Consider the following 24,061-nt stretch of genomic DNA (forward strand, 5'->3'; position numbering starts at 1 on the left):
TCTTGCTACCAGAAAAGTCATTCTAGAGAAACAGATGCAGTGAGATGACTTTTTACCCTTTGTTTTCAGCAGCACCAAGTGAGAACACTTTATGCTCACACCACAACAACAGGCTCCATCAGATTAATTTTCCTAAGGCTACAGGTATTCTTTCAGAAGACTTTTGTCATAAAGTTCAATTAAAAAATAAATAAATAATTGGATAAGGCTTTGGGAAACCACCACCAAGAATTCAAATACTTAAAATATTAATTGCAATACCGTTGTTCTACTATATTCCTTTTAAATTTTCATTAGCAACTGTTTTCTTTCAAAGACGAGGGATATTGGAAATTACCATGTCTGGCACATGGCAACTACATAGCCTCCTGCTCTGCACAAAATGGGAATTTCAAAATTAGGGAAGTGCAATACAAACACAGGAGAAATGCATCAAGGATACAAAAGGACATGTGCATCGAAGTAAGTAAATTCAAAATGCCTGTAAGGAAATAGCTAAAAGTCACTAATAATTAATAGAAGATGTTACACTGTTAACTCTTCTGTGCTGGACCTCTAGCTTTTTGAAGTACTAAAGAGAAAACTGGAAGTTTGTTTTCATTTCAGTACTACTGTAATTTTTCTGCCTTACAACAGACCGTAAACATTTTCATGGTAAAGCAAGATAACTTCAGGTGGTGCATACACAAACACACACATTTAATTTAGAAGGAAACTTTTAATGAATTGAATGGTAGGATATGATAGGAAATGATAGGAAAGAAACCTATGAGTGCTACAAAATACCATGTGAATTTCTAGAAAAATGCCTTCAAACCTCTAATTCCTCTCTGATTTAGCTCCACCAAGTTTACAAACGATGCAGCAAAGAGCAACTGAACAAATCTGGTATTAGCTCAAATGATTTTTTAGGGATGGAATTTCCTAGAACAGTTTGGCAAAACCCAGTTAATTAATTATTTTGGGGACATATTCAGACAAACGCAGAACGTAGCAAGATGTTTTTGCTTTCTATACTGAATAGCTTTCTGCTTACGTGATAATCAGTTAAAATGTTTTTTTGTCTATTGTTACAAACCAACCCAACGAATCAAACATGAAAGCCTGTGAGAAGATACATTACCACTCCCCTTACTGATATCAAAGCACAACCCCACCTAAAACGTGTTTTCTCTAAAGAAAACATACCTGTAAAAAATTATTTTTGTTTCTTCAACTACTTTTAAAAGTTGAAAGACTCAGTTGTGAGGCAGAGCTGTGGAATAAAAAGGGATTCTGGATTTTACTGTCTAATGAGTGATTTGAGGTAAAAAATTTAAGGAGGACTGTACTCAGTATGGTGTTGCAGCTCCCTGCACAGCAGCCACACTTGTAACAGTATTGGCTTGGAATGAGTTTGTCTTCCAAAAGATGACACTGCTGCAGGACCCAGGTATTTTGTGGAATAAAGTGGGGAACCCCCAAAATTCACATCAGCTCTGTAAGTGTTGACAGGAGCTGATAGCTCGTGTTTTTTTTGTTTGTTTGTTTGTTTTTTAATTTTATTTTATTTTATACAATGACACCTCAAAACAGTGTTCTCAGTACCAGATCCCAGAAGACAAGGTGAAGAGAACCTTTGATTTGCAATGGAAGCAGAAGCCATTTAAATGCAAGCCATTTTTTTAGGGTATCAATCTTCATATACCAGTAAGCAAGCAGTCATCTGCCAAAATTACTTTTTGGAATGGGATATATACTGCAGGAGTTCACTGTGACTGATACCAGTGCAGGAGGAAAGGGGGGTATAACTGAAGCCTGGCAGGTGAATTATATAGTAATTACTTCTGTTCCAACAGAAGAGAACAGACATTTCCTGCCCACCAGTGTGGCTTCCAGCTGTACCTCCAAATGTAGAAATATGATAATTTAAGTTTCAACCATCTTCATTATTTTTTCATGTGACAGTAGATGTGGGAGTATTTGTAGATTTTATATTACAGAAGTGGATGCTGCAGCAGATTTCCTTGCAAATGAGAAATTTAACCAAAGTGACTGAGCACAACCCCAAGTGCCTGAGCATAACCCTAAGTGGAGTTCATCATACAGTGTTTGTATCATTTACTGCCACTTTGAGGATGCAATAAAACATTACATATATGCTTCTTTTTTAAGAAAGGAATAACAAAGTATGAATCTCAACTAAATACCAGTGTTACTAGAAGAAGCATTGGCAACTTCTCATGATTCTCTACTGACACACCAGTGAAGAAAGAAGACAACTCAATGAAAAAACCTCACCCACAACCCCTATTAGTCATCACGAAGATTACAACGAAGCCAGCTCTGCAAAGACTGACAGGCAAGGACCAGAGGAATTGTGTCTATCACAAGACCATCATTTACTGATCCAATAACCTGCTCTGTAGGGAACAGTCAGACTGAAAAAACACCAATAAATACCAAGTTTCCAGGCAGACAGATCTTCATGCTCACAAGTAGTTCTCCCTGAGTGTAGCTATATTGACAGCAAGCAGAAGTAAGCCACAGAATCAGTATGCACTAGAAACCACACAGATACTAGCAACGTTTGAGTATCAAAATCAGCTAACTTGCATGATTTTGTGTGTTATCCTTTTAAAGATATAAACAAGGTAATGACTTAATTGCTAAGAGACAGCAATTAAGGGGAGAGAGCTTTGTGCCTATCCAAATGCCACCTCTCTCAATCAAAATGGGCTTTACAAACCTCACAGAGAGCCTTCACAGGCCACCATCATCCATTCCCCTTTCTTCACCAAGGCTAAGAATGGAGGCTTGCCAGGCTTACTTGTAACTTTTTATGTAGCTAAATCCAAACACAGATTTCTAATCCTAATTCACATTTTAAAAAGTCCTAGATTTTGTCTCAGGCCTTCCTTACAACATCTCTCAGCAACATCAGGCAACTTAAAGAACAGCAATTCTCACATCTTTCATCCCTTGAAGCACTACCCTGGTTTTAGGTAACATATTCTTGCTTCTTCCCCTAGATTTACTGCTCCCACCTTCTCATTTCAACTCAGCATAAATTAGGAACTGCTTGAAAAACTATAAATGCTTCCAGAGAAGCAAAGCCTGCCAAGACTTTCACTGCTATCATTTTATCACTCCTCCACTGCAGGAATACCTTTTATTTTAGCACAAGCCAGCTCCTCTTTGCTGCCCAGACAGCCCAATACACATACTTAAAGATCCCCTCCCCCCTCATATACCACAAATCACACACTGTAAAACCCAGTAATTGTGCATACATTCTGTTAAAATTATGGTCTCCAAAGTATTCTCAGTTTTTGAGAGATCATAGATTCTTTGTGCACATGAACAACATGTGACCAACACAGGGAAAGGAGGTTTTGTTCAGATGTACCTTTGGGATCAACTACCACTTCTCAACTTCCTTCCCTCTTCCTCAGCTCTGCATTTGGGATGTCTTTGAGTAACAGATACCCAGACAGTCTAAAAGGCAAGAACTGGTTGGTAAGTCCCCAAACAGTTATGCTGTGAGGTTACTGAGGATATCATGAACAGCAATTCATGTTCTTGACTTACTGTAACTCCAGGGTTTTTTTTCCTCCTTTCTGCAAATGCACAAGCAAAACCTCCCACCTTTGCTTACTAAAAATAACATGCACAATTCAGTCTGACAAAAGTCTATGCTGCTATCAGAAGAGCTGGTCCTGCCTCTCATCCAACAACTCCTGTGTACATGGGGAATGTGATACAGCTGAACTCTAACCTTAAAGAGCTCATCTTGCAGCTGTGCAAACACTGGTGCCTTGGCAAGGAAGGTGGAAATCACATTCCTATGGAGAAACGAACATCACACTGCCCTTTAATGGCAGTGTGCACTGATGTCCGATTAAAGCTCAGCCCAGGTGTGGATTCAAACGATGGTGAAAGCACAGCCCAGTGATGAGTATAGCAATGTATGAATGACAGCTGGGAGAGTCCTGAACTTCCTAAGGGAAGAAGCATCTTGAAGCTGAACCTTGCACAAAGCTCAGCATAGAAACCACTGGACCTACCACCATATTACTGGCATGATGCAACTAAAGCAGACTGCAGCAGGCAAACAAGGATTAAGGATGCCACTATGGAAGTCACTAGATATCATGGTATTTACATATTCCACCACAAGATCGTGGAAAGAAAAGCAACTCAGTCATCTATCCCTATCTTGTCCATGAAGCAGGATGGCAGACAAACACTTCTCAGTAGTACAAAACCACATGTCATTTTTAACACTAATGAATGCCAGCTGACACACAGCACAGGCTGACTGTCATACTGCTTAGCTGCTCCAGACACCTGTCACTCCTTGGCAACAAAAAGGGAGAAAAGGTCAAGACACTGTTAGTAAGCCCAATAGGGACTCTCACTTTTTAAGCAAAATTGAACTTGACAGGAACCATCATCACAAATAATACTGAGAGGTTCAGGTGTTACTGGTTACTGATGGCTTACACTTGCACAGAGTTGTCTACATGTTTTAGTCAGTTAACATTAATAAAATCAATCTGCACTGTCATTTATTAAGATAGCATTATTTGGTTTTGGATAAGAACCTGTAGTATTAAATTTCTTTACTTAGACACGTTGTATTTACATAGTTTATACAAAAATCTATACTTTCACTGAACTCCTGCAGAACTTAGATATAGCTAAGGCTCACATATTCCATCATCTTGCTTTCCAAATCCTTAATTGCTTTTGCAGGAATGCAAAGAAATTCAGCAAGAAGAAAGCAAGCAAAGTAACTTTGTCACGTTCAAAAGCTGGCAGACCACATTTTGACCTCTTTCACTCTTTTGACAGCATGAAGTCATCAGTGGTTATCCACATCTTTGTCTTGAGGGTGCAGAACCAGATTCTGACACACAAATATGCATCAAGACCACTTAGCTCTTGCTTTTCCACAGAATAGGCGTCTGTGCCTTTTAGGGTATAGCTCTAGGGTTTTTACTTAAGATCATGATTACTGACTACACTGATGTTTATAGTCAACAAGCAAATATATCCACAAAACTAAGTTATGATTATGGTTGTCTCAGCCTTTAAGTGTTAGTCCTGATTCTCTTCTCCCTTGCTGACACAGGCCAAGTTACAGTGACCTGTCCATCCTGGTGCTGCAATACCAAAAAATACAACTAAAATAGCAAAAATTACTTACTTTACAGCAGTTACATTCAAACTGCAGTGGTTCAAGAGAAAAATCAAGTTCAAAGTAACAAGGAAGAGGAGAACTAATGGAATACACTATGGAATGGTAATAGAGTACCTGGGGGAAGAAAAGAAAGCTGCAACTGACATACTTTTTATCTCTCTTCAGGAAAAAAAGAAGACAGGCTACATAACTCACAAGTAACACTATCACTGAACAGCATGATTTGCTATTTCTAGTGCATTTTAATATATTCTAAGTGATTTTATTGAAAAGAGCAAAGATGTGAAAAGTAATTATATGCTCTCTAGAGTATATAAATAACCAAAAGTTTATAAAGAATCATGGCTATCTCCACTGTCCTCAGTTTCTTGTTACAGAGTGCAAAAAACCTTTTTTGAACAGATTACTCAAAGCCATTACACCTGCTGTGTGCCAGCCAACTAAGTGATGCAGGATTCCCATGCAGGATGAGAACCTCTCAAGTACAGTGAGTGGTAACAACTCCTTTTCTCCTTTCCCAAGCTACAAAGCTCTAGCTCCTTGCAGCACAGACATCCCCTGGGTCAAATACAGTCAATGGACTGAAGTGGTTTTCCAGCTGAAAAGGCTATAAAAGCACTTTTGAAAGCAACATCTAAGCTGCTCCAGAACTGCACTGAGGAGTGGACCAGTCACAGAGGATATGATGTGGTTTTCACCTCTCTCCATGGTGAACTTGGGCAAACAAAACCTCCAAACTTGTATTCTAGGTTCTTTCCTTCACAAACATACATTTTATTTTATACATACAAAGATACATTTTATTTTAAATTCTGTGCATGCACTTAAATTAGGTTACAGATGCCTTTTATGAATCTCAAAATGAAACAATCTCTAGTGGTTAATTAGTGAAACCAGATAGAGGTATTTTTATCATTAGTACTCATCTAAGTGAAAAGGCAAAGTTATTTTCAGGCAACATTTAAAATTCACTTAAATTTGTTCTTTGCTCTGGCTTCTTTGGGTGGTGGCCCTGAAAAACCAAGAAACCTCAAAATAATCAGGACCAGCTCAGTTTCTGATGCAGAAATTCTATATTAAAAAAAAAGATCTGGTAACATCACATTTCTGAGCTAGTGTTCAGAAGGTTTTTGTAGTTGTCTGTAAAGCAGTATTAAGACAGCAAGAGTTATGAACCCATCAGTAGCATGCATTGGTACTACAGGGTGGTCATTAAAAGTGTATACTGCAGTGGTGCCTCCTAACATGCCAGAGAAATGTCTTCACAACCAGAAGAGAAGTTGACAAGAAGACTGCTGATGGACAGGAGCTCAGGTAAAGACACGTTTTTTCACTTAACTTGCCAAGGATGAAGCAACAAAGCATGCCTCAAGATGACAGAACTTAAAACTAAACCGAGAAGTTTCAGTGTTATGATAAAGTTACTCATGCTTGAGAAATATCAAGCCATATAGCCCGACCTTACTGCTGGGGCAGGCAGCTGGCAGCCAGGCAGACCTCAGTTCAGACAAGGGAAATGCAGCCCACACAGACCAGTATGCTTTTTGTTCATAAGCACGCAATGACAAACACTAAGCACATGGCTTAGAACAAATAAACTCATTCTATTCCAAAGAACTGACAGGAAAGCAGAAAACGTAATTACTATTCAGTGACTTCAGCAGGACTGCTTGCAGGCAAGCCACCACATCTTTCCAAAAGTGGGCTACAAGCTGAAATTCAGAATACCTTTCGCTTAAATAAGAAGTTACAGAATTTTGAAATTCCACAAACTCAGAACTCAAGAATTGATAATGCACCTCATCTGCAACATTCCAAAACCTGGCACTACCTAAAAAAAGGTTTTACAAAGAGCTGTGCAAAGACCTCCTCATGCCTAGGCTAAGCAGCATTTTCAAATACCAGGATAACGCCCAAACTTCACTGCAGCAGCTAGAGCTAAGTGAGTAAAAGTAGTTCTCCTTTTCTCTCCCATGAAAGACTAAAGTCTTACAAGCTGCATCCAGGTACAACACATGCATGCTTATAGGGATATTTTGACAGGAGTAACTCAAAGCTTCAAAAATCAGATAACTAAGCTCACTGTTTTGATTTGCCAGCAGTCAGGAGGCCTTTTGGCAAAACACAGACTCATCTGTAAGCATTTGTATTATCATTCTCAAAAATAAATTGCTGTAGAAACGCATTTTGAGGATAGCTATTTAAAGCAGTGAAGTACAGGTGAAAAAGACATACTCACACCTTCAACATGCCAACCCACTGCTTATGTCTAGAAAAATAGCTCCTTCTTAAGGTGTACAACATGCACACCACCTTAATCAGTTATTCTCACAAACCAGAAATGTCTGAATTAAATGAAATCTACTTACAAAGGTATAAGCCAGCTACAATCCTCAGTATCAATACAGGCTGGGGGATGATGATGAAATTGAGAGCAGCTCTGCAGTAAAGGACTTGGGGGTACTGGTGGACAAGAAGCTGGACAAGAGTCACCAATGCACACTTGCAGCCCAGGAGGCCAACCACGTTCTTGGCTGCACCAAAAGAAGCATGGCCAGCAGGTCAAGACAGGTGATTCTGCCACTCTGCTGTGGTGAGACCTTACTTGGAGTACTGTGCCCAGATACAGGATCCCCTACACAAGAGGGACACAGACCTGATGGAGCAGATCCAGAGGAGGGACACAAAGAGGATTGAGGGCAGGGACACCTCTCCTAGAAAGCCTGTGCTGAAAGAATTGGGGCCATTCAGCCAGTATCTTATGGAAGGCTGGGGAAGGACTGTTCAGAAGGGCTTATAGTGATAGGACAAGAGGCAATGTTTGAAACTGGAGGAGGGTGGATTTAGGTTGGACATAAGGAGGAAGTTCTTTACAAAGAGAGTGGAAAACACTAGAACAGGTTGTCCAGGGATGTGGTCAAGGCCCCATCCCTTGAGACATTCAAAATCAGACTTGATGTGGCCATGAGCAGCCACATCTAGCTGGAGATGTCCCTGCTCACTGCTGGCAGTTGGACAAGACAACCTTTGAGGACCCCTTCTGAACTGATGCAATCTGAGAATCTATGAATAGAAAGAAAAATCAGTGCAAGGCTAAAGGACATACTTACAAAGAGTTGTGTACCACACATACATTCTTGTATACAGGGTGTTGGATTTTAGAAAAGCTCTTTTAAAATTACCCCCTTTAGTGCAGTAGATCATACATTGCTAAATATGGCATGAATGTCCTAAGCACAAATTACTCCCTGATAAGGTTTATTTGCACATTTTTAACATTGACAGAAATTTGAAATTTGGCCTTCTTTGAACCCACAAGTAATGCCATATGCACTGAATTGGCCTAGGTGGATAGGAAAGTAGAATCCATTCCCCTTGAGTTTTATTAAAACAAGGAGTTACCCAATATTACTGAAGCAGAACAGCCAACATTTTTCAAGTCAATATTCTAAGTCATAAGAAGACTTATATTTGATATGAAAACTTCTATGTTTTGGAAAAAAAAAGCAGGGTTGAATTCAAGAAGGATAAATCCTTCAATTTCTAAGCTGGTTTTGTTTGATTGAGAAAACCCTAAATTGGGATTTTCCTACCTTTCATGCTACAGGTTTAGCTTCCTTCTTAAAACTTTCTTCAAATTAGGTCATCTCCCTTCTAAACATCAACTTGCATTTCCACTGGTGACAAACTGAAAAAACATTCACTGTCACAGAATTCTGGCTTTGAAGGACAATGCTCAGGAAAAGGCTAATGTACCAAATTTAGAGAGCAGCATTATTATTGCTTTAATTACTCCAAATATGAAATTAGTGTTTTTCAACATCAAATTAAGCATAGATTTTACAGAGAAAAAAAAATTAAATGAGTGTGCTTGTTCTATATTCCTTATGTATACAAATACATACAAAGAATTGATCCAGGCCTAATAAAACATCACAGCTGATGTCTCCTTGAAGTAGTTTGTAGGAGCACGTATTGAAGTTGATAGCTTTTTCCCCATAAAGAGTTGGAGACCATGCTAAGAAACCTGATTAGGAACCTGATTTATCATTTACAGTGTTTCGAATGCTGAAAAATTATAAGCTGTGTTGGTTGCAGAGTGTAATCAAAGCTGTGATCATAAAAAGTCAGAACTATGCTGGTACTTATTCCATCACTTCTGAAAAGGGTTGTAAAAAATTACAAACTGGCCATTTAACAGCTGAGTCAATTTGGTTTTCAGTGACGATGGATTGCTCTCTAATGATTCACTGTGCACTGCACAGCACTAAGAAAGGAAGGAAAATGAACATGCATTTATCTTTGTGGCTAATTCCTTAAAAACTACCCAAAAATTAGGAAGTGGATTGAAACTGGTGAGACCAGCCTACACGCAATTCTGAATTTCTTCAGACAACACAAGGGTTGAAATACAGAACAAATTGTCAGTGGTAGCAATATAAACCAGGCACTGTAAATCAGCTCAGAAAGGACTAAATTGTATTTTTAAGAATAAAAAGCAAAGCACTATCTGGACATTTTTGGCTTAGTTTGGCCAACTGTATTTTATGATATTCCAAAAAATTTGGCAGGCTACTTGCAGGATCTGTTTTCTGTAAGTTTTCTTCAATTGGAGTCTATGATCAGCTTTTTTGTGGGGCAGGAAGGGGATAATGTTCTGTTCTGCCCTAGATCTACTTCTGCATGCTAAACATGTGCATGAGGCTGATGAGAAACAGAAAAATAAGCACACACGTAAGACCTGCTTTTCTAAAAATAAAAGAAACAAAATGAAGAAACAGTGCTGAGTCTCAAATGCTTTGCTCCTCACCACTGTATCTAATACTGTGCTTTCCAGGTCTGCAAGTTCTGTACTGTAACTTCCATAAATATTCTGCACTTTTTGAACTGATTAACAATTCCCAAGCTGAGGGGTTTGGATTCTTTCCTTCTTACATGTTTCCAAACCAAAGGAACAAGAACAACAATTTTAAAATAATAAATAATTCCTCTGCATTCTGGGTGGATTCAGTTACCTTGACACCTCAAAGACCTCAGTAACAATGCTGCTGCTGCAGAAAGGTAAAGGACCTGTAGCACACTTGCCAGTCCCATACTGCTCTCCTACAGCTCTCCATGACCCCAGAGCATCCAAAAAGCCTGTCTACATGGACACCACATAGGTTTCTCTCAGGCACCTGAGTTTATAACCCATACCAATCCTAAGGACACTAAATTCCACTTCTTGTCTATCTGAAAGTAAATATCCACAGATAATAAGCTATGTGCACAAGGATATATATCTGCACCAGAGATTTCAAAAAGCCCAATTTCCAAGCTACATAAAATGGCAATCACACACATTGCTACTTTGCTTCATCAAAATATAGCATTGCTATAAACTTACCACACCAACTGAGTAGATGCACATGGAAGCAATGACTATTAAATGCCCACTACTAGCATTTGAAGTATTTGAAAAGGCCACTGAATAATTTGAATATATAAGCACGACAAGACAGCTAGCTGCCTGTGCTGTTATCCTTATTAGAAAATTTTACAACCAGATGTTCTTTTTATTTAACACTGGGGGAAAATACTGCTCTCATATTTTAACAAAGTTGCTTTTTATGACAACAGTTATTGCACTTCAGTCCTGAACTCATTGCAAAAATTCTCTTGCTTAAGGTTGTCTACTGCATGGCTGTACCCTTAAGAGCTGCTAAGTCAATTGGAAACAGAAAGTACAGGCATATAGGTAAAAGATTACATAAATCAGGAATAAGAACACAGAAGCATTAGAGCTGTTTATTTTTTAGTATCACATCAGATACACTCAATTGGGCATGCCATTTGTGGACAAAAGGACTAAAATTCCCTTGTCTGTTTTCTTTATTTTAAAAAATACCTGTTGTGTTTGACAAGAGAGCATGAAAACAGGAAAACCAGGAAAGGTCACCTGCAGCAACATTTCTTTTGTTCTTTCACAGCTTGTGCTATCGTCTAGTCTGAAGTGGCAACCACTAAGAGCGTGTGGAGCACTTCACAGATCTCTCTGTGCTGGAGTCAAAAAAATCACCACTTATTTAGAAGCAAGTTTATCTAGGTACTGTGTTTACTCAGAGCTTTTAAGACTTGAAAATGCAGCTCTAAAAGAGAAACTAGGATCTTAGTGTTTTGCTCTTTAGTTCACTTTTCTCATTTGTTTAACACTGCCCACATGTAAGACTCCCCCTCATAAGCCTCCATAAAGAAACGGCTTTCCAAACTGGGCATACAAATTCTCTCTGGATTCTTAGGGCAGAAAATGATGCAGTGTCAGGGTATGTAAGCTATACTCTCCCCTTCCTACTTGCCAGTTGCTTCTCAAGTCATGGCCCTACACAGTCAGACCTTGACACAGGGATCATCTATTTCCCCACCACTCCACTCATTTTACAATATGTAATAGAAGAGCACTTCGTATTCAGTATGTTTCAGATAAGCAACATGCTCTAGTGAAGTATTAAGCACATTTTTCCTGCACACTGTTGACCTGAAAGTGATCTTCCATGCTACTGTTTCCACAGAACCACTCCCAAATGCCTTGAACACTTACCTGATATTTCTGATACTGCCTTTGATCTTACTGTGTTGCTACTTCTCCAAGCATGACATAAAAGCAACATTCCTGTATTGTTTTACAATTGAAATCAGCTATATTTCAAAGCTGTGGTGTCATCAAGACAACTTTATGTGATCTCCAGTGAAATATATCTGCTCAACAGATGTGAACCAGATCTTTTGTTTCACCACTCAGTTTAAAACCAGCTACATAAATAATTGAATGAGATGGTGTTTTGTAACGATGCCCAAGTACTTGTCAAATTTTCAGAAGCCAAAACCCTATCACTGACTACCTGCTTCAGGATGATGCTGAATGATTTACTTTCCTCAGTAACAGCTTTAGTGTGTACTGCTCCTGCAGCCAGACATGGGAAATACAGGAACGGATACAAAAGAGGGGTCTTGGTATTTGAATTGCATCCCTACAGCCATCTTGATAGCTTTCTACATACATTCTCTTGCCACTGTGAGGATAGACCCAGTAGGGCCACTTGAAGTGGGGAAGCAGCAGCCATTCATCTATCAAGCAGCTTTATATATGGAAAGGTTTGATACTACACCCTTCTGCCTGTAGCATAGGAATCCAAACTTTACAGCCCAAAGCACCCTGGCACCAGTGAAACGCAAGGGCTCAGGAATCAGGCTAAGAATCACACTGAAAGAACTTAAATTTCCAAGACCTAATTCTCTCTCTGCTTTTGATACATATTTCACTGAGTTTTGTACTTTCAAAAAAATCAAGGTGGAAAATTTGACAAAATGGCAGAAGGATGATGAAGAAACACAGAAGTAAAGAGATAACAGGTCAGACTAAAACTGAGTTTGTGGCTGTTGAGCCTAACCCAAAATCTTCTCAGACTTCACTGAGCTTTATCACTGCAATGACTAACTTATTAAAGAAAAAAAAAAAAAAGAAAGGTCTAATCAAGGGAGAGAAAAATAGACTCTGTTCTCCATTTCCCCTGTAATCACTAGGCTACAGGGCCTGCTTTCTGCTTTATTAGCTCTCCAGACACATGAAATTTTCCCCACATGAGCACCCATTTTCATCACTGTCAAAGCAGCTGAAAACAGTTCATGGGGCCCCTGGCTCTTCATAAGGAATCAGCCATTGCAGGAAGATAAGTACCAGCCTTAACCTAACAGAATCTCTCAGGAGCAAATCCCATGGTGCCAGTCACCTGAATACACATTCCACCAAAACTCAAATTCTGTGTTTTAGTTCACACTTCTCCCAGAAGATGAAGAAGAGCTGATGAAATCTAATCTCTTACAGATGCCACAGTTTGGATCCTCCTGGTATAAGAGTTACTGGTATCAAGAAAAACTTATAAATGTATTAGGGGTTTTAAAATACCAGTGTTGGGATGCTAGGAAAGGAGACAGCAATAGGTTCTCCTAAATCATTGTTTAGTTAAATTTAAACCTATAGTGTACTACTGCAAGTTGTGTCTGGATGCTCTGTCTGCTGAGTACCATCTTATTTCTCTCTGATGCTTGGAAAGTACCAAGAAATCAAAGTTGGGCTGAGCCCCAGTGCTTCACTGCTGCAAGACTCATTTACATAGAGCTTACTATAGTTATTCCTCAGGTGTTAAAGACTCATTGAAATAAACCAGATACAATAACAAAGGTATATTCACCAACATGCTTTTTGATTCAACTCTATAAATATTTACTCACTACAATCTTTCAGAAGATTAACTAAGAAAGTAGTTCAAGTTCAAATCCCTGTTTCATTGCAATGTTAAAAGACTATTCCCCATACACCACACATCCAAGCAGGAAGTACAGGTAAACATTAAACTTGTCCAGAGCATTGGGAAACAATCAGGAGCATACCATATGCACAAGGAACAGTACAGCATTGCTGGGCAGTCAACTACTATTCTCTCAAGTTGAAGGATTTTTTTCCCTTGTGGAGCTCATCTTTCATGAGCATCACTCTACATTATAAACTGAGCAGTGCTTCCAAGCCTCAGAGCAGAAATACAAAACAAGTCAGTTCTCTCTGTATAAAGTTAAGAAGGGAATTAGAGATCTCTTCTTTCTCTCTTCCACATCCCTACAATACCAAAATTACTGTATTTTCTTTACAGGTAATTTGGCTGGATTTATACAGTTTTGCAAGGGACATTCTGTAAGGCTACTAGTAAAGCAAACATCAGGGGAACTAAAACCAAATTGAGCTCTTCCTGGTGCTACATACCTACAAGATGTATTCTGTCACTTGACCTCCTTTAAGCCTTAAACTTGCTTACAAATTCTATGCAGCATGAGCATAGAAGGGTAACTGAGGCACAGGGCTGAAGCTCATCACACACTGTCCAGTACTCAAATGGACACTGACTCCCACTCTTAACCATGGATACCAGAAGACAAAAAAGCTCATCTGCCTCAGCACAGTGACTAATACAGGGAGGACAACATCTGACCTCACACTCTGAGCAGAGTTTTACTTCAGTGCATTTTGAATATTATTAATATTAACCTGATTGAGTTTATTATTTCACTGTCATGGTAAGGCAAATTTATGTCCTCTCTTTCCAAAAGAGAAGGCAAACAAATTTCAGTTCCAGCTAAGTTATGGTCCTTATAATTTGGAAGAAGCAGCTGTAGTTTTTGCCTAGTTTATTATTTGCCTATTAAGTCCTTAACAATGCTACTGATTTAATATTTACAAAAGTTGTTTGGGGGGTAAAATAAGCTCTACTTGAAATGTTTCCATGAATGCAAAGAAACTTTCGATAAGAACATTTGGACAGAATGAATGAACTTTGTCCCTGACATCTCATATCCAAGGCTTCACTGTACTGAAACCTTCAGTTTTCTTTCTGCAAACATGACAAGACTGAAGTGAACTAACTTAATCTGAGAAAGGGAACAGCTGTTTAACACAGAAAAAAATGTCAGTCCTCTTAGCCCAATCTATTTGGATGAGATTTTCCTTTTATAAGAGATGATTTAAGGAGTAAGCACCAGTAAGATCCATCCATTTAGTTACTCTTACCTCAATAATATACAAAACCACATTCTTGTAGAAGCAATATAGTATGCACTTTGTAACTCGATTATAACTCCAAGCTCCATGAACCAACAACAGCTTCTCCAGGTAAGAAAACTGGAAGAGACCAGAAAAAAAAAAAAGTTTTCACACATACAAAGAACTGTTTAAAGAAAAAAAAAACAACCCACCCTCAGGTGACTCATGAATGCTGTTCTTCAAGCACAATATTTAAATAGCTTAGCAGTACATATATATAAAAAAGCAACATGAAGTATTTACAAGAAAAGCATTTTTTGGTAGCAAAATGTCTGAATTCTTTTAAGTGGTCTTCCCTGGCTTTAAACAGCAAGAAGTCTTCAATTAGTATATTACTATCCCAGTAGAAAAATCAAGTGAGGTTAACATTAAACAGCCTTGTGGACTGAATGTAAATGAACTTCCATTTCATACTCAAAGAAGATTCCTCTATGCAAGGGCTTATAAAGCTCAGAACCTCTTTTCCCTGGGTTAAATGAAAAAGTCTGTTAATTTTGAACTCTCTTAAGTTGAAATAAACTGCACCAGGCAGGGAACACAAGTTGAAAAACAAGAGATGCACAGATTATATAAGAACAAATCTTACATGAGCATTTTCAGTCCACAAAAGGTATGCAATTTTGTGTTACACAAAGAACCTAAACTACTGACTAAAGAAAGGAGTGTGCCAAAAAGAGCAAGTAAATGAATCTTGTAAAAACTGATACCTTTCAACGCTAATTTGAACTGCAGGTACAGCTCAAGCTCAGCTTCTCCATTCCAGTCTTGAAAACAGACCTGTGTAACTTTCCAGTCTTGGCACTGTCAGTAAACTTTATGTCTTGCAGCATTCCTCTTTTGTTCAGTTACAGACAGCTCAAACTGGTGACCAGATTTACTGTTCAGCATGTGTGCATCTGAAGGTGTGTCAGTGTGAGCTGAAATTCCCCCCCCCCCACTGACAATAACCAGGCTAGCTCAGTCTGGAAGCAAATGAAGTTCTTGGACACTAAGGTGAGACCATTATTTGCTTTGCTTCTTTTTCTACAAAGTGGTTTGATAGGAAAGCTTCACCTCCTAAATTTAAATTCTAGATAATTTATTTTAACCAAAGCTTATTTGAAATTGAAAGCTGTAGTAATAATTAGGACTGTCATGAGATAACTCCACTCCCATGATTTGTAGTACTTGAATCACTGAACCACAAATCCTGTAAGAACAGTCTCTCTCCCACACATCAGTAACAGATTTGTTAAGATATGCCAGCAAGAAAGGAAAGAAAATAAAAGCAAACCAAGCTTCACAGTTCAGTCTTTCCCCAACTTGAGCCAGGACTGAAAATGGGACACTCACAGGGGAGTAGCTGGCTCACTAGACACCTGATGCTTCACAGCTACAACTTCTTATCAAAATTCACCAGCAAAATACATCAGCAGTGATGAGAAACTTGCCTCTACATCCCAGCAAGTTATTCCAAACAGCTCTCGCAGACAACAGACACATCCACACAGAACAAACTTCCCTCTCTGCTGAGTCTAATAAGGGTCCATCTTGGATGTAGTCTTCTCTGGAGCTCAGTGGAAGGAAAAAATCCTGCCATTAATGGCTCTCTGGCCTTGTACTCATAAAAATGAGTGCATTGCATAGACGAGCAAGGAAGACATTAGTAACTGAAGTAATGCAGTACTGAGCCTGTTCAAACTGGTGAACGTGGCAAAGAATTAAAATTATTTTTATGCTGCTCACCAAAATTAAGCAAATGCACAGCTACTGGCATACTTCAGCACCTGCAGGTATAGGGCTCTACTAAGACACTGCTGTTATTTGGACATTGCTGTTCTATGGATGTTAAAATCAGAAGAGAACATTATGATCATCTGGCCAGTTGACTTGTGAAGTAGTTTAACTTTTCAGTCATCTTTGTATCAAGCCTAGCGTAACTTTTTTATACAGAGATTATCTTCTCGAAAGATACCCTCCATTTTGACTAAAGGATGAAATGTTGCCACGTTGGCAGAGGGACAAGACACAGAGTTAAGACAGCAAAAATAATCCAGAACGCAAGCCAAATTTTCCAAAGGACCACTGAAACACAAACATTTAAGAAAAGTTTTCTTAGTTAAGAAAAAGAAGCAGTTCCTAGACACCAGATGCTATCTCGATTAAGATGATAAAGCCTCTTACTGAAAAAAGAAAGTTATAAAATTCTACTACTGTCTCTCTAAACAGTTAGGTCATTTGATTAGGGAATTCTGTAAATATGGACCACTAGTGCAATATCATTTCAAGGCAAAAGGATGACTCAAACAGATGCTCCTTGCACCTGTGGAAGCTATTTGGAGTAGAATCATACCCAAGTTGCTGTTTTATTTTTGTTTGGTTTATGCTTTGATTCCCCTTGGAATCCTGTACAAGCCTATATGGAGACTGAGTCTTCCTTAAGTGCCTACTTCTGGCACCACTGCATTTGAAATATCATTTGAACATAAGATACTACATAATAGTGGTTGTCTTAAATTACTCAATAAGAACACACTCTGCCTTCAAGGCATGCACATACAATAAGGCTTTAGTTGAAGTTATTTGTCTTTGCTAAAAGAAATAAACCCCATGGAGATCAAGTTTTTCTTTTGAACACTTTTTGAAGCATGCATTACCATATAGTATTAGTCTTCTTCACAAGAGGGACTACTTGCCATATTTTCTAATCAGCACCAAACTTTCCTATACAATCCCCCCTCCCCCCAAAAAGACAGTTTCACAGTGTTTCACTAATTTTTGAAAGTTAAAATCCTGCACTGCTGTGAGCAGCTTTTATTTCATACCCAACCAAGAAGACTCACTGCTATTCTCACTAACTCCATGACTGGAATTTAAACCCAGAGCAAGTCACTCCCACGTTCTAACACTAAATGCAAAGATGGGAGCAGGGGGGTGTGGGAGGGTGTTAATGTGGAAGTACCACATGAAAATGGACTTCGTTAGATTTAACATCACTGCAACTAACACAAAAGGAATTAAGCCTCTGGGAACCTCTATGGACAAAACTCAGTGCTTATGTTTACTTACTAGAATGGAAGTAATAATTAATCTAAAAAACTCTAAAGAGCATTCAACTATGTTATGCAGCAAAAGTAATATATAGTCTAATAAAGTTAAAAATGCAAAAGTCGTAAGATGCCACAGACTTGGATTATGAAAGTTCCTATAAATACTATGTATTTGGAATATGTCACTGTTTATGACAGAATAAGGCCTTGATAAAACAGCCTAGGAGTTTCAAGATACACTTGGTGAAAGGTCTCAATTACTCAAGCCTAAAACCCAGGGTGCTTTATCAAACCACAGAACAGAGCAGTAATGCAAGATTGCCACTTGGCTTTGCAGCATGGTTAATACAATAAAGAGTTATCTGTGTGAAGAGCAGCATTATCCATGCCTTTTCAAGGCTTTGCCTTCTACTGAAAGTATCAAAAGATGATATTTCCTATCACTTCGTAGAGCAAATCTGCCTACATCCTGCTGATGTTCACAGATCACCAAGAAGACAATGGATCATCTCTGCTTCCCTCGACTGTAAATAATACACAAAGTCCACGATCTCTTTCCTTTCTCATGTTTCTTTTGAAGTCTTCATTCTGCATCTTGGTTTCTTCAGTAAATCACAAACATTTTATTACTCTCCTGCTTAGCTGAAGTAATCAGTGATGAATCTTATGGGGTAGTTTGGGAGTACTCATCCAAATAACATCAAAAATAACCTAAGTAAAATAAAAACACTGACCAGCTCTCTAGAACTGTGACCATCTCTTGGATACATCATGGAGAAATTGGGAAGACGGGGAAAAAAAAAAAAAAAGGAGGAAACCCCTCAAAATAAGAATTTCCAACCAAACTCATATACACTTGGTTATAATGCCTACTAGGAGTAAGAGAGAAGAGCTTGTACCGAAAGGTAAGTTACACTTAAAAGCATGTTAACATAAGCATCACAAAAAGTACTTCTCCCTGATTAGTGAAGAACCAAGACATTGCACAGCTGTCAGGAAGGAAACTGATACTTTGAGGGGAGGTGAAGCTTTGACCTGAAGAATATAAATTCTTAATAAGAAATCCCCGACATCATCCGATATACCTGTTTTAGACAGCTGTCAGGAAAAGGAAACAAGCAGAGATGCTCCTAGCATGAAGGCTAGAAGCCATCAAGAACTACATGACTGCACAGCTCATTTCTGACCACAGGATATAGCAGTTGCTCTATTTTGCCTCTCACCTGTGCAATAGCATAGTCCGAGCAATTAGTTGCCTGCATGCCCTCGTTGCCGCTGATCCCCACTCCAACATGAGCCGTCTGGATCATTCCTACATCATTGGCACCATCCCCAATGGCAAGTGTTATGGCATTGACGTGTTTCTTGACCATGTCTACTATTTCAGACTTCTGTAGAGGAGATACTCTGAAAAGGAGAGAAAAAGGTGTCAGTTTCTGACATGCTGAGCAATATGCCTTTCCCAAAAGAACAGCTGTAATCTACATTTAGAAGTAATCAAAGGGCAGTTGCTGGTAAGTTTCTTTACTCATCAGTTCAGCTTCAGAACGTGTGCCAGACTATTTCAAAAAGAAAAAGTAGCTTTAAAAATAGTTTCATATTTATGTACTTGCTCATGTTGTATGCAAAAGAGACCAAACAGCTATGAAAGACCTCAAAGCTTTGCTCTCTACCCCTAACTCCACCCCGATGCACTTCAGCATAGACAAGTGATGTTATATTAGGAACATTGGTGAAAAGTTTCTTCTTTGGTAACAACAGTTTACAGATTAACAGTACAGGCTTCTCCCTCTGCTGCCAGCAGTTAAGAAATACCACTACTACATTCAGAAAGTAAAGCAGAGACATTTTCAGTCTTTTGGCAAAAGCTACTGCACTTACCCTATTCCCTCCTTCAGCTTACTTCCCCACTTACCAGACCATCTTTCCAATCTCAGACTACACAGTTAGGATCACAAAAATAAAAGGCCTCTCCCTGATCTTACATGCTGCAACTTGGACTTCCATGATGTTACTCAATTCCAATACAAAAACAAAAGGCTGACTACATGGCATCTGAGTATTTTTATTATTTTTATTGGTAGTTACTAAATTAACCTGATCCTTCTCTCATTTTACATCAGTTACAGTTCCATAAAAATTCATGGAATTCAATAGTGTTAAACAAGTTTAAATCAGTGAGAAGGGGAAAAATAATCAGGACTAGGTTGCTAAATTGGACAAGACACCTAAAATGTCCTCTTTCTCATGAAAAAGCTGGATCCAGTTACCAAATCATATGAGGTATTCTGGAAATACCTACATGTAGATTAAATATTTCCATTCTAACCCCATCTGTACAAACAACCCTGATTCCTTTCCCCATCAGTTTTACTTAAAGTTCCAAATTATCTTATATTCCCTTAAATAATGCTTTAGACAAAACTTTTCCACAACTCGACTCAGCTACATAAAACTTAACACAAAGAATGTAACTGATACCTAAAAGCTTTACTATTAAAATGGGAGGAGAAAGGGGAGCTTGGGGAATGGGAGAGGCAAAGGTTTTTCACATAGAATTTTTTCCAGAGCATACGTCCTGTGGGAGCAACTTACACAGCCTTTTAATACACTTGGTTGGATTACTCTCTGACCAAAACCCCCAGACTTATCTTGTTCAGCATTTTGCTTTATGGCCTTGATTTTGTTTAGTGCTGATCATCTCTTAAAATACCTTGGTGAATAATTGGAAAAGAAAACTCCTATGAAAAAATTTGTGGGCTCAAAACTCCCATGCAAACTAAACCACCTGAAAACTCTAGCAGCTGTCCTGTTCCTAAACAGTGAAAACAGGAAAAAGTTGACTGGGCCATAAAATTTACTTAATACCACTAGATAGAGTTATTAAGCACTCAACTACCTGGCAAGGAAAATACCACTTGGCACTGTAGGGGCCCAGTTAAACTACCAACACAAGCCCCCAACACACTAAATAACCTACACTGCATGCAAGGCATCCATTTGTAATTATAGAGCAGCTCTGAATATAGCACACATCAAATTTTCATTTCTCTCTCATACAAAACCACTTGCACAGACGCTCACCTCTTCTACCAGCCTCCTGCTCCCCTGGCGCCATGCCCCTCAAGGTTCACATAATTAAATACTACCGCATGGAACAAGGAGTCAACAAAATGGGAAGCCATAAAATGGGAACTCCAGAGAGACTTGGAGTCATTCCTAGAGGGATGGACCAGACAAGCGCACAGAACCCCATTTTCAGCCCCAGGGACACCTTTAGTGCACAGGACCATATACTTTTGGCAGTCCCCTCATACAATTATTTCACTGCAGCTGAGCAGTGTGCATATCTGCTAACATGCTCCTCAGACATACACATCTCTCAGAAGTTCAGTTGATGTTCATTTATTTTTCAGATACAAGGCAACATAAATAGCTAAGAAGCTCTCTGGTTTTAGATATGCTTAAAGTAACAGGGGAATGAAAAAATACAGACTGCGAACAGCATCTCTGATTGTATGGTTTAAACTAGCAACTTGTCTGCACACACTCCAGACATGACCAGAATGTGATAGAGATGCTCCAAGTTCTTCTAGTGCAGTGTAGCTGCAACATGTCAGGCAAACTAATGTATCCTACATTCACTTCTGTGCTTGCAGCGTAGATGTGGCTTCAGATTTTAAGTCAACTTTGCCATTAACGACCTATTATTTGTCAAATCAATGGAATGTCTCAATATAAACACATTTGTCAACTACTACATAATGTACACAGAGTGTGCTTTTACTGTCTTGACCAAATAAAGTTAATTATACCCACAGTTAAAGACTAACATCCTTATATACCTAGTAAGACTAAACAAGTTACAGGAAATACTAGATATATAGATATATAGATAGATATATATACTTGAAACACCAAAAACATTTCTGCACTTGGTTTAAGTAAGAGAAAATGTAAGCCAAGGTTTCAGCACGAAGTTAGCTACCCGATTATAACTGTATATTCAGAATAGAATCTTTAAAGCAAACATCCTCTTTGATAACCTCCTCATCAAGTATAGCTACTACTCGACAACATGTTTTGTTGCACACAGTATATTAACTATAAAAGTTGCAAATTCAAATGGCTGATGATTTCCTGCAGTGTTCCTTCCTCTTGAAATTCACTCTCTCAGCCTCCAAACCTCTTCTCTGCTTCTTGTAATCTATTTGGTACCAACACACTGCGTTAGACGACATTAATCCCCTAAACCAGATCAGAGCTGTGGCTGATTGCTGCACGTTTGATAGGCTGTCTACATGACTAACTGCAAGATTATAGCATGGTACACTATTAACCTGCAGCTTCCCCCTGGTGGTATCTTAGAAGAGGATGAACAGCCAAATTCACAAAGATTTCTGGACCAATTAATGCATTCAAAGCATAAAATATAAGCAAACAGCTAACTACTCAGAAGAAAAAATTTGTAGCAGCAGGCAACTATTGGTAATTATCATTTCGTGCAACATCCCTGGCCTTACACTGCAGAGCTCACTGTGACAGATAGAATCAACTTACTCTAGACTGATTCTCTCTTTTATGCATACTTCTGGGAAAAGAAGAAGTAAAAAAAAAGGCACATTTCCAATGCTACAATTATAGCTACAGGATCAAGTCTTCAGATTCTTGCTCAAACTGCTTTGTTGAGAACCTGAATTTAACTAACTCAAGGTGCAAGCAGCCTGAGGTCAAGACTGTGCCTTGAAAAAGTTTAGCATTGACCATTTGGGAGTGCAAACCAAAGCATTCATGGATGACAGAAGGGATACATGAAGTCAGTCATACAGAAGACCTGCTACTTGCACACGTTTGAGATTTCTTTCCAGTAGCCACGTTCTTGAGAGAGTGTAAGTTGATTTGGGGAAAAAGAAGGTTCTCTTCAGTCTTTATCTGCACTTCTAACAGAAAACAATTTCTATCCTGAATGAGATGACTGATGTCTTGATATCACACTGCTTCCTCTGCCATGGGATGGGGGTGGAGGGAAGAAAAGGTGCAAAACACTAAACCTTGGGAAGAAGTTTGGAGAGAAATGCAACCCAGAGTCAGTGATTCTCAGAAAGATACGGCCTAATTATGCTCAGGTCACTTCAATCCACAAGGAAACTGTGGAATGAGGCAGGGCCTTAGTTTTCAGTACTATATTGTTACTACCAGTATATACTTCAAGCTTAAAACCTTCATGCTGCATTAACTTCTCTAGCATGGGTACAGATATTTATGAGCAAATGTCTTACCCGATATGTTTGTATATTTAGATAAATTCTGCTCATATGTTTTAGTCTTCAGTAGTCCTGTGAGGAATAGGGAGTTGGACTTCATGATCCTATGGGTTCCTTCCTACTTGAGATTTTCTGTGTCTCCCCCTCAGCATTTTGCTGGGACCTTTGCTCAAGATAACTGTTATTTCTTTAAGAACAAAATTCAAGCATAGATTGAGGATCTTCCAGTTAATTTTTTTTTTCCATCAGGAATACTTAGGGGACAACCAAAGCAATTCACAAATTTGTACCAGCTCTGACATCTTCAGTGAAAGATTTCACACCCAAAACATCACAAATCAGTGTAGTGATGAAATTTTCAATGATAAATATAAAGCACTTTTAGCAACCCATTTTCCTAGCAACATTTCTAAAACCTCAGAAGTTCACATTAAGACATTCGTTTTAACCAAGCAAAGCAACGCATCACAGCTTTAATGTACTGCGATCAATCAATTCCTTTACTGCACTTACTGCAATCTGACAAGGTAGCTAATCTCTCTCATTCCCAGACTCCATCTAATACCAAAATGGATGCAGACACAAATGAGATAGGAATGACAGAATCAGCACAACCAGTCTGTGACACATAGGTCAGCTACACTCCACCAAGATATTATCAGCAGGAATTGAGAAACAGTTTCTTAGTTCTGTCCCTACGCATACCAGTATTTACAGTACAGTTACAGATCCATGAGCACGACTGTAAAATACTTCTCACATAGGCCCTTAAACTACTGCATCATTGCAGATGCTTCTTAAGTACACAGACATAAACCACAGATAAAAAATAAAAATGCAGTATTTTAAAGAAAAAAAAATACATTTATTGTATTCAAGTCTAAAGGACCCCATGAAGACATGGTTCTGCTACAGAACTACCAACTGTATACAAAAAGAGACACGATCAATGAAG

The 24,061-nt window shown here is 38.7% G+C and overlaps 1 protein-coding gene across 1 annotated transcript in view; it reads right to left on the minus strand.

Annotated features, from left to right (window-relative positions):
* The window catches only part of ATP8A2 (ATPase phospholipid transporting 8A2), a 293,926-nt gene that overhangs the window by 128,845 nt on the left and 141,020 nt on the right, over positions 1-24,061 (minus strand). Inside the window, exons 25-26 of the mRNA XM_054386416.1 lie at positions 19,066-19,249; positions 14,781-14,891 (exon numbers count right to left, since the gene is read on the minus strand). Of these exons, the coding sequence (XP_054242391.1) occupies positions 14,781-14,891; positions 19,066-19,249 (295 nt within the window). The remainder of the gene's footprint in view (positions 1-14,780; positions 14,892-19,065; positions 19,250-24,061) is intronic.

The sequence above is a fragment of the Indicator indicator genome, chromosome 1, assembly GCF_027791375.1.
Source record: "Indicator indicator isolate 239-I01 chromosome 1, UM_Iind_1.1, whole genome shotgun sequence".
In the NCBI taxonomy this organism is placed as follows: Eukaryota; Metazoa; Chordata; class Aves; order Piciformes; family Indicatoridae; genus Indicator; species Indicator indicator.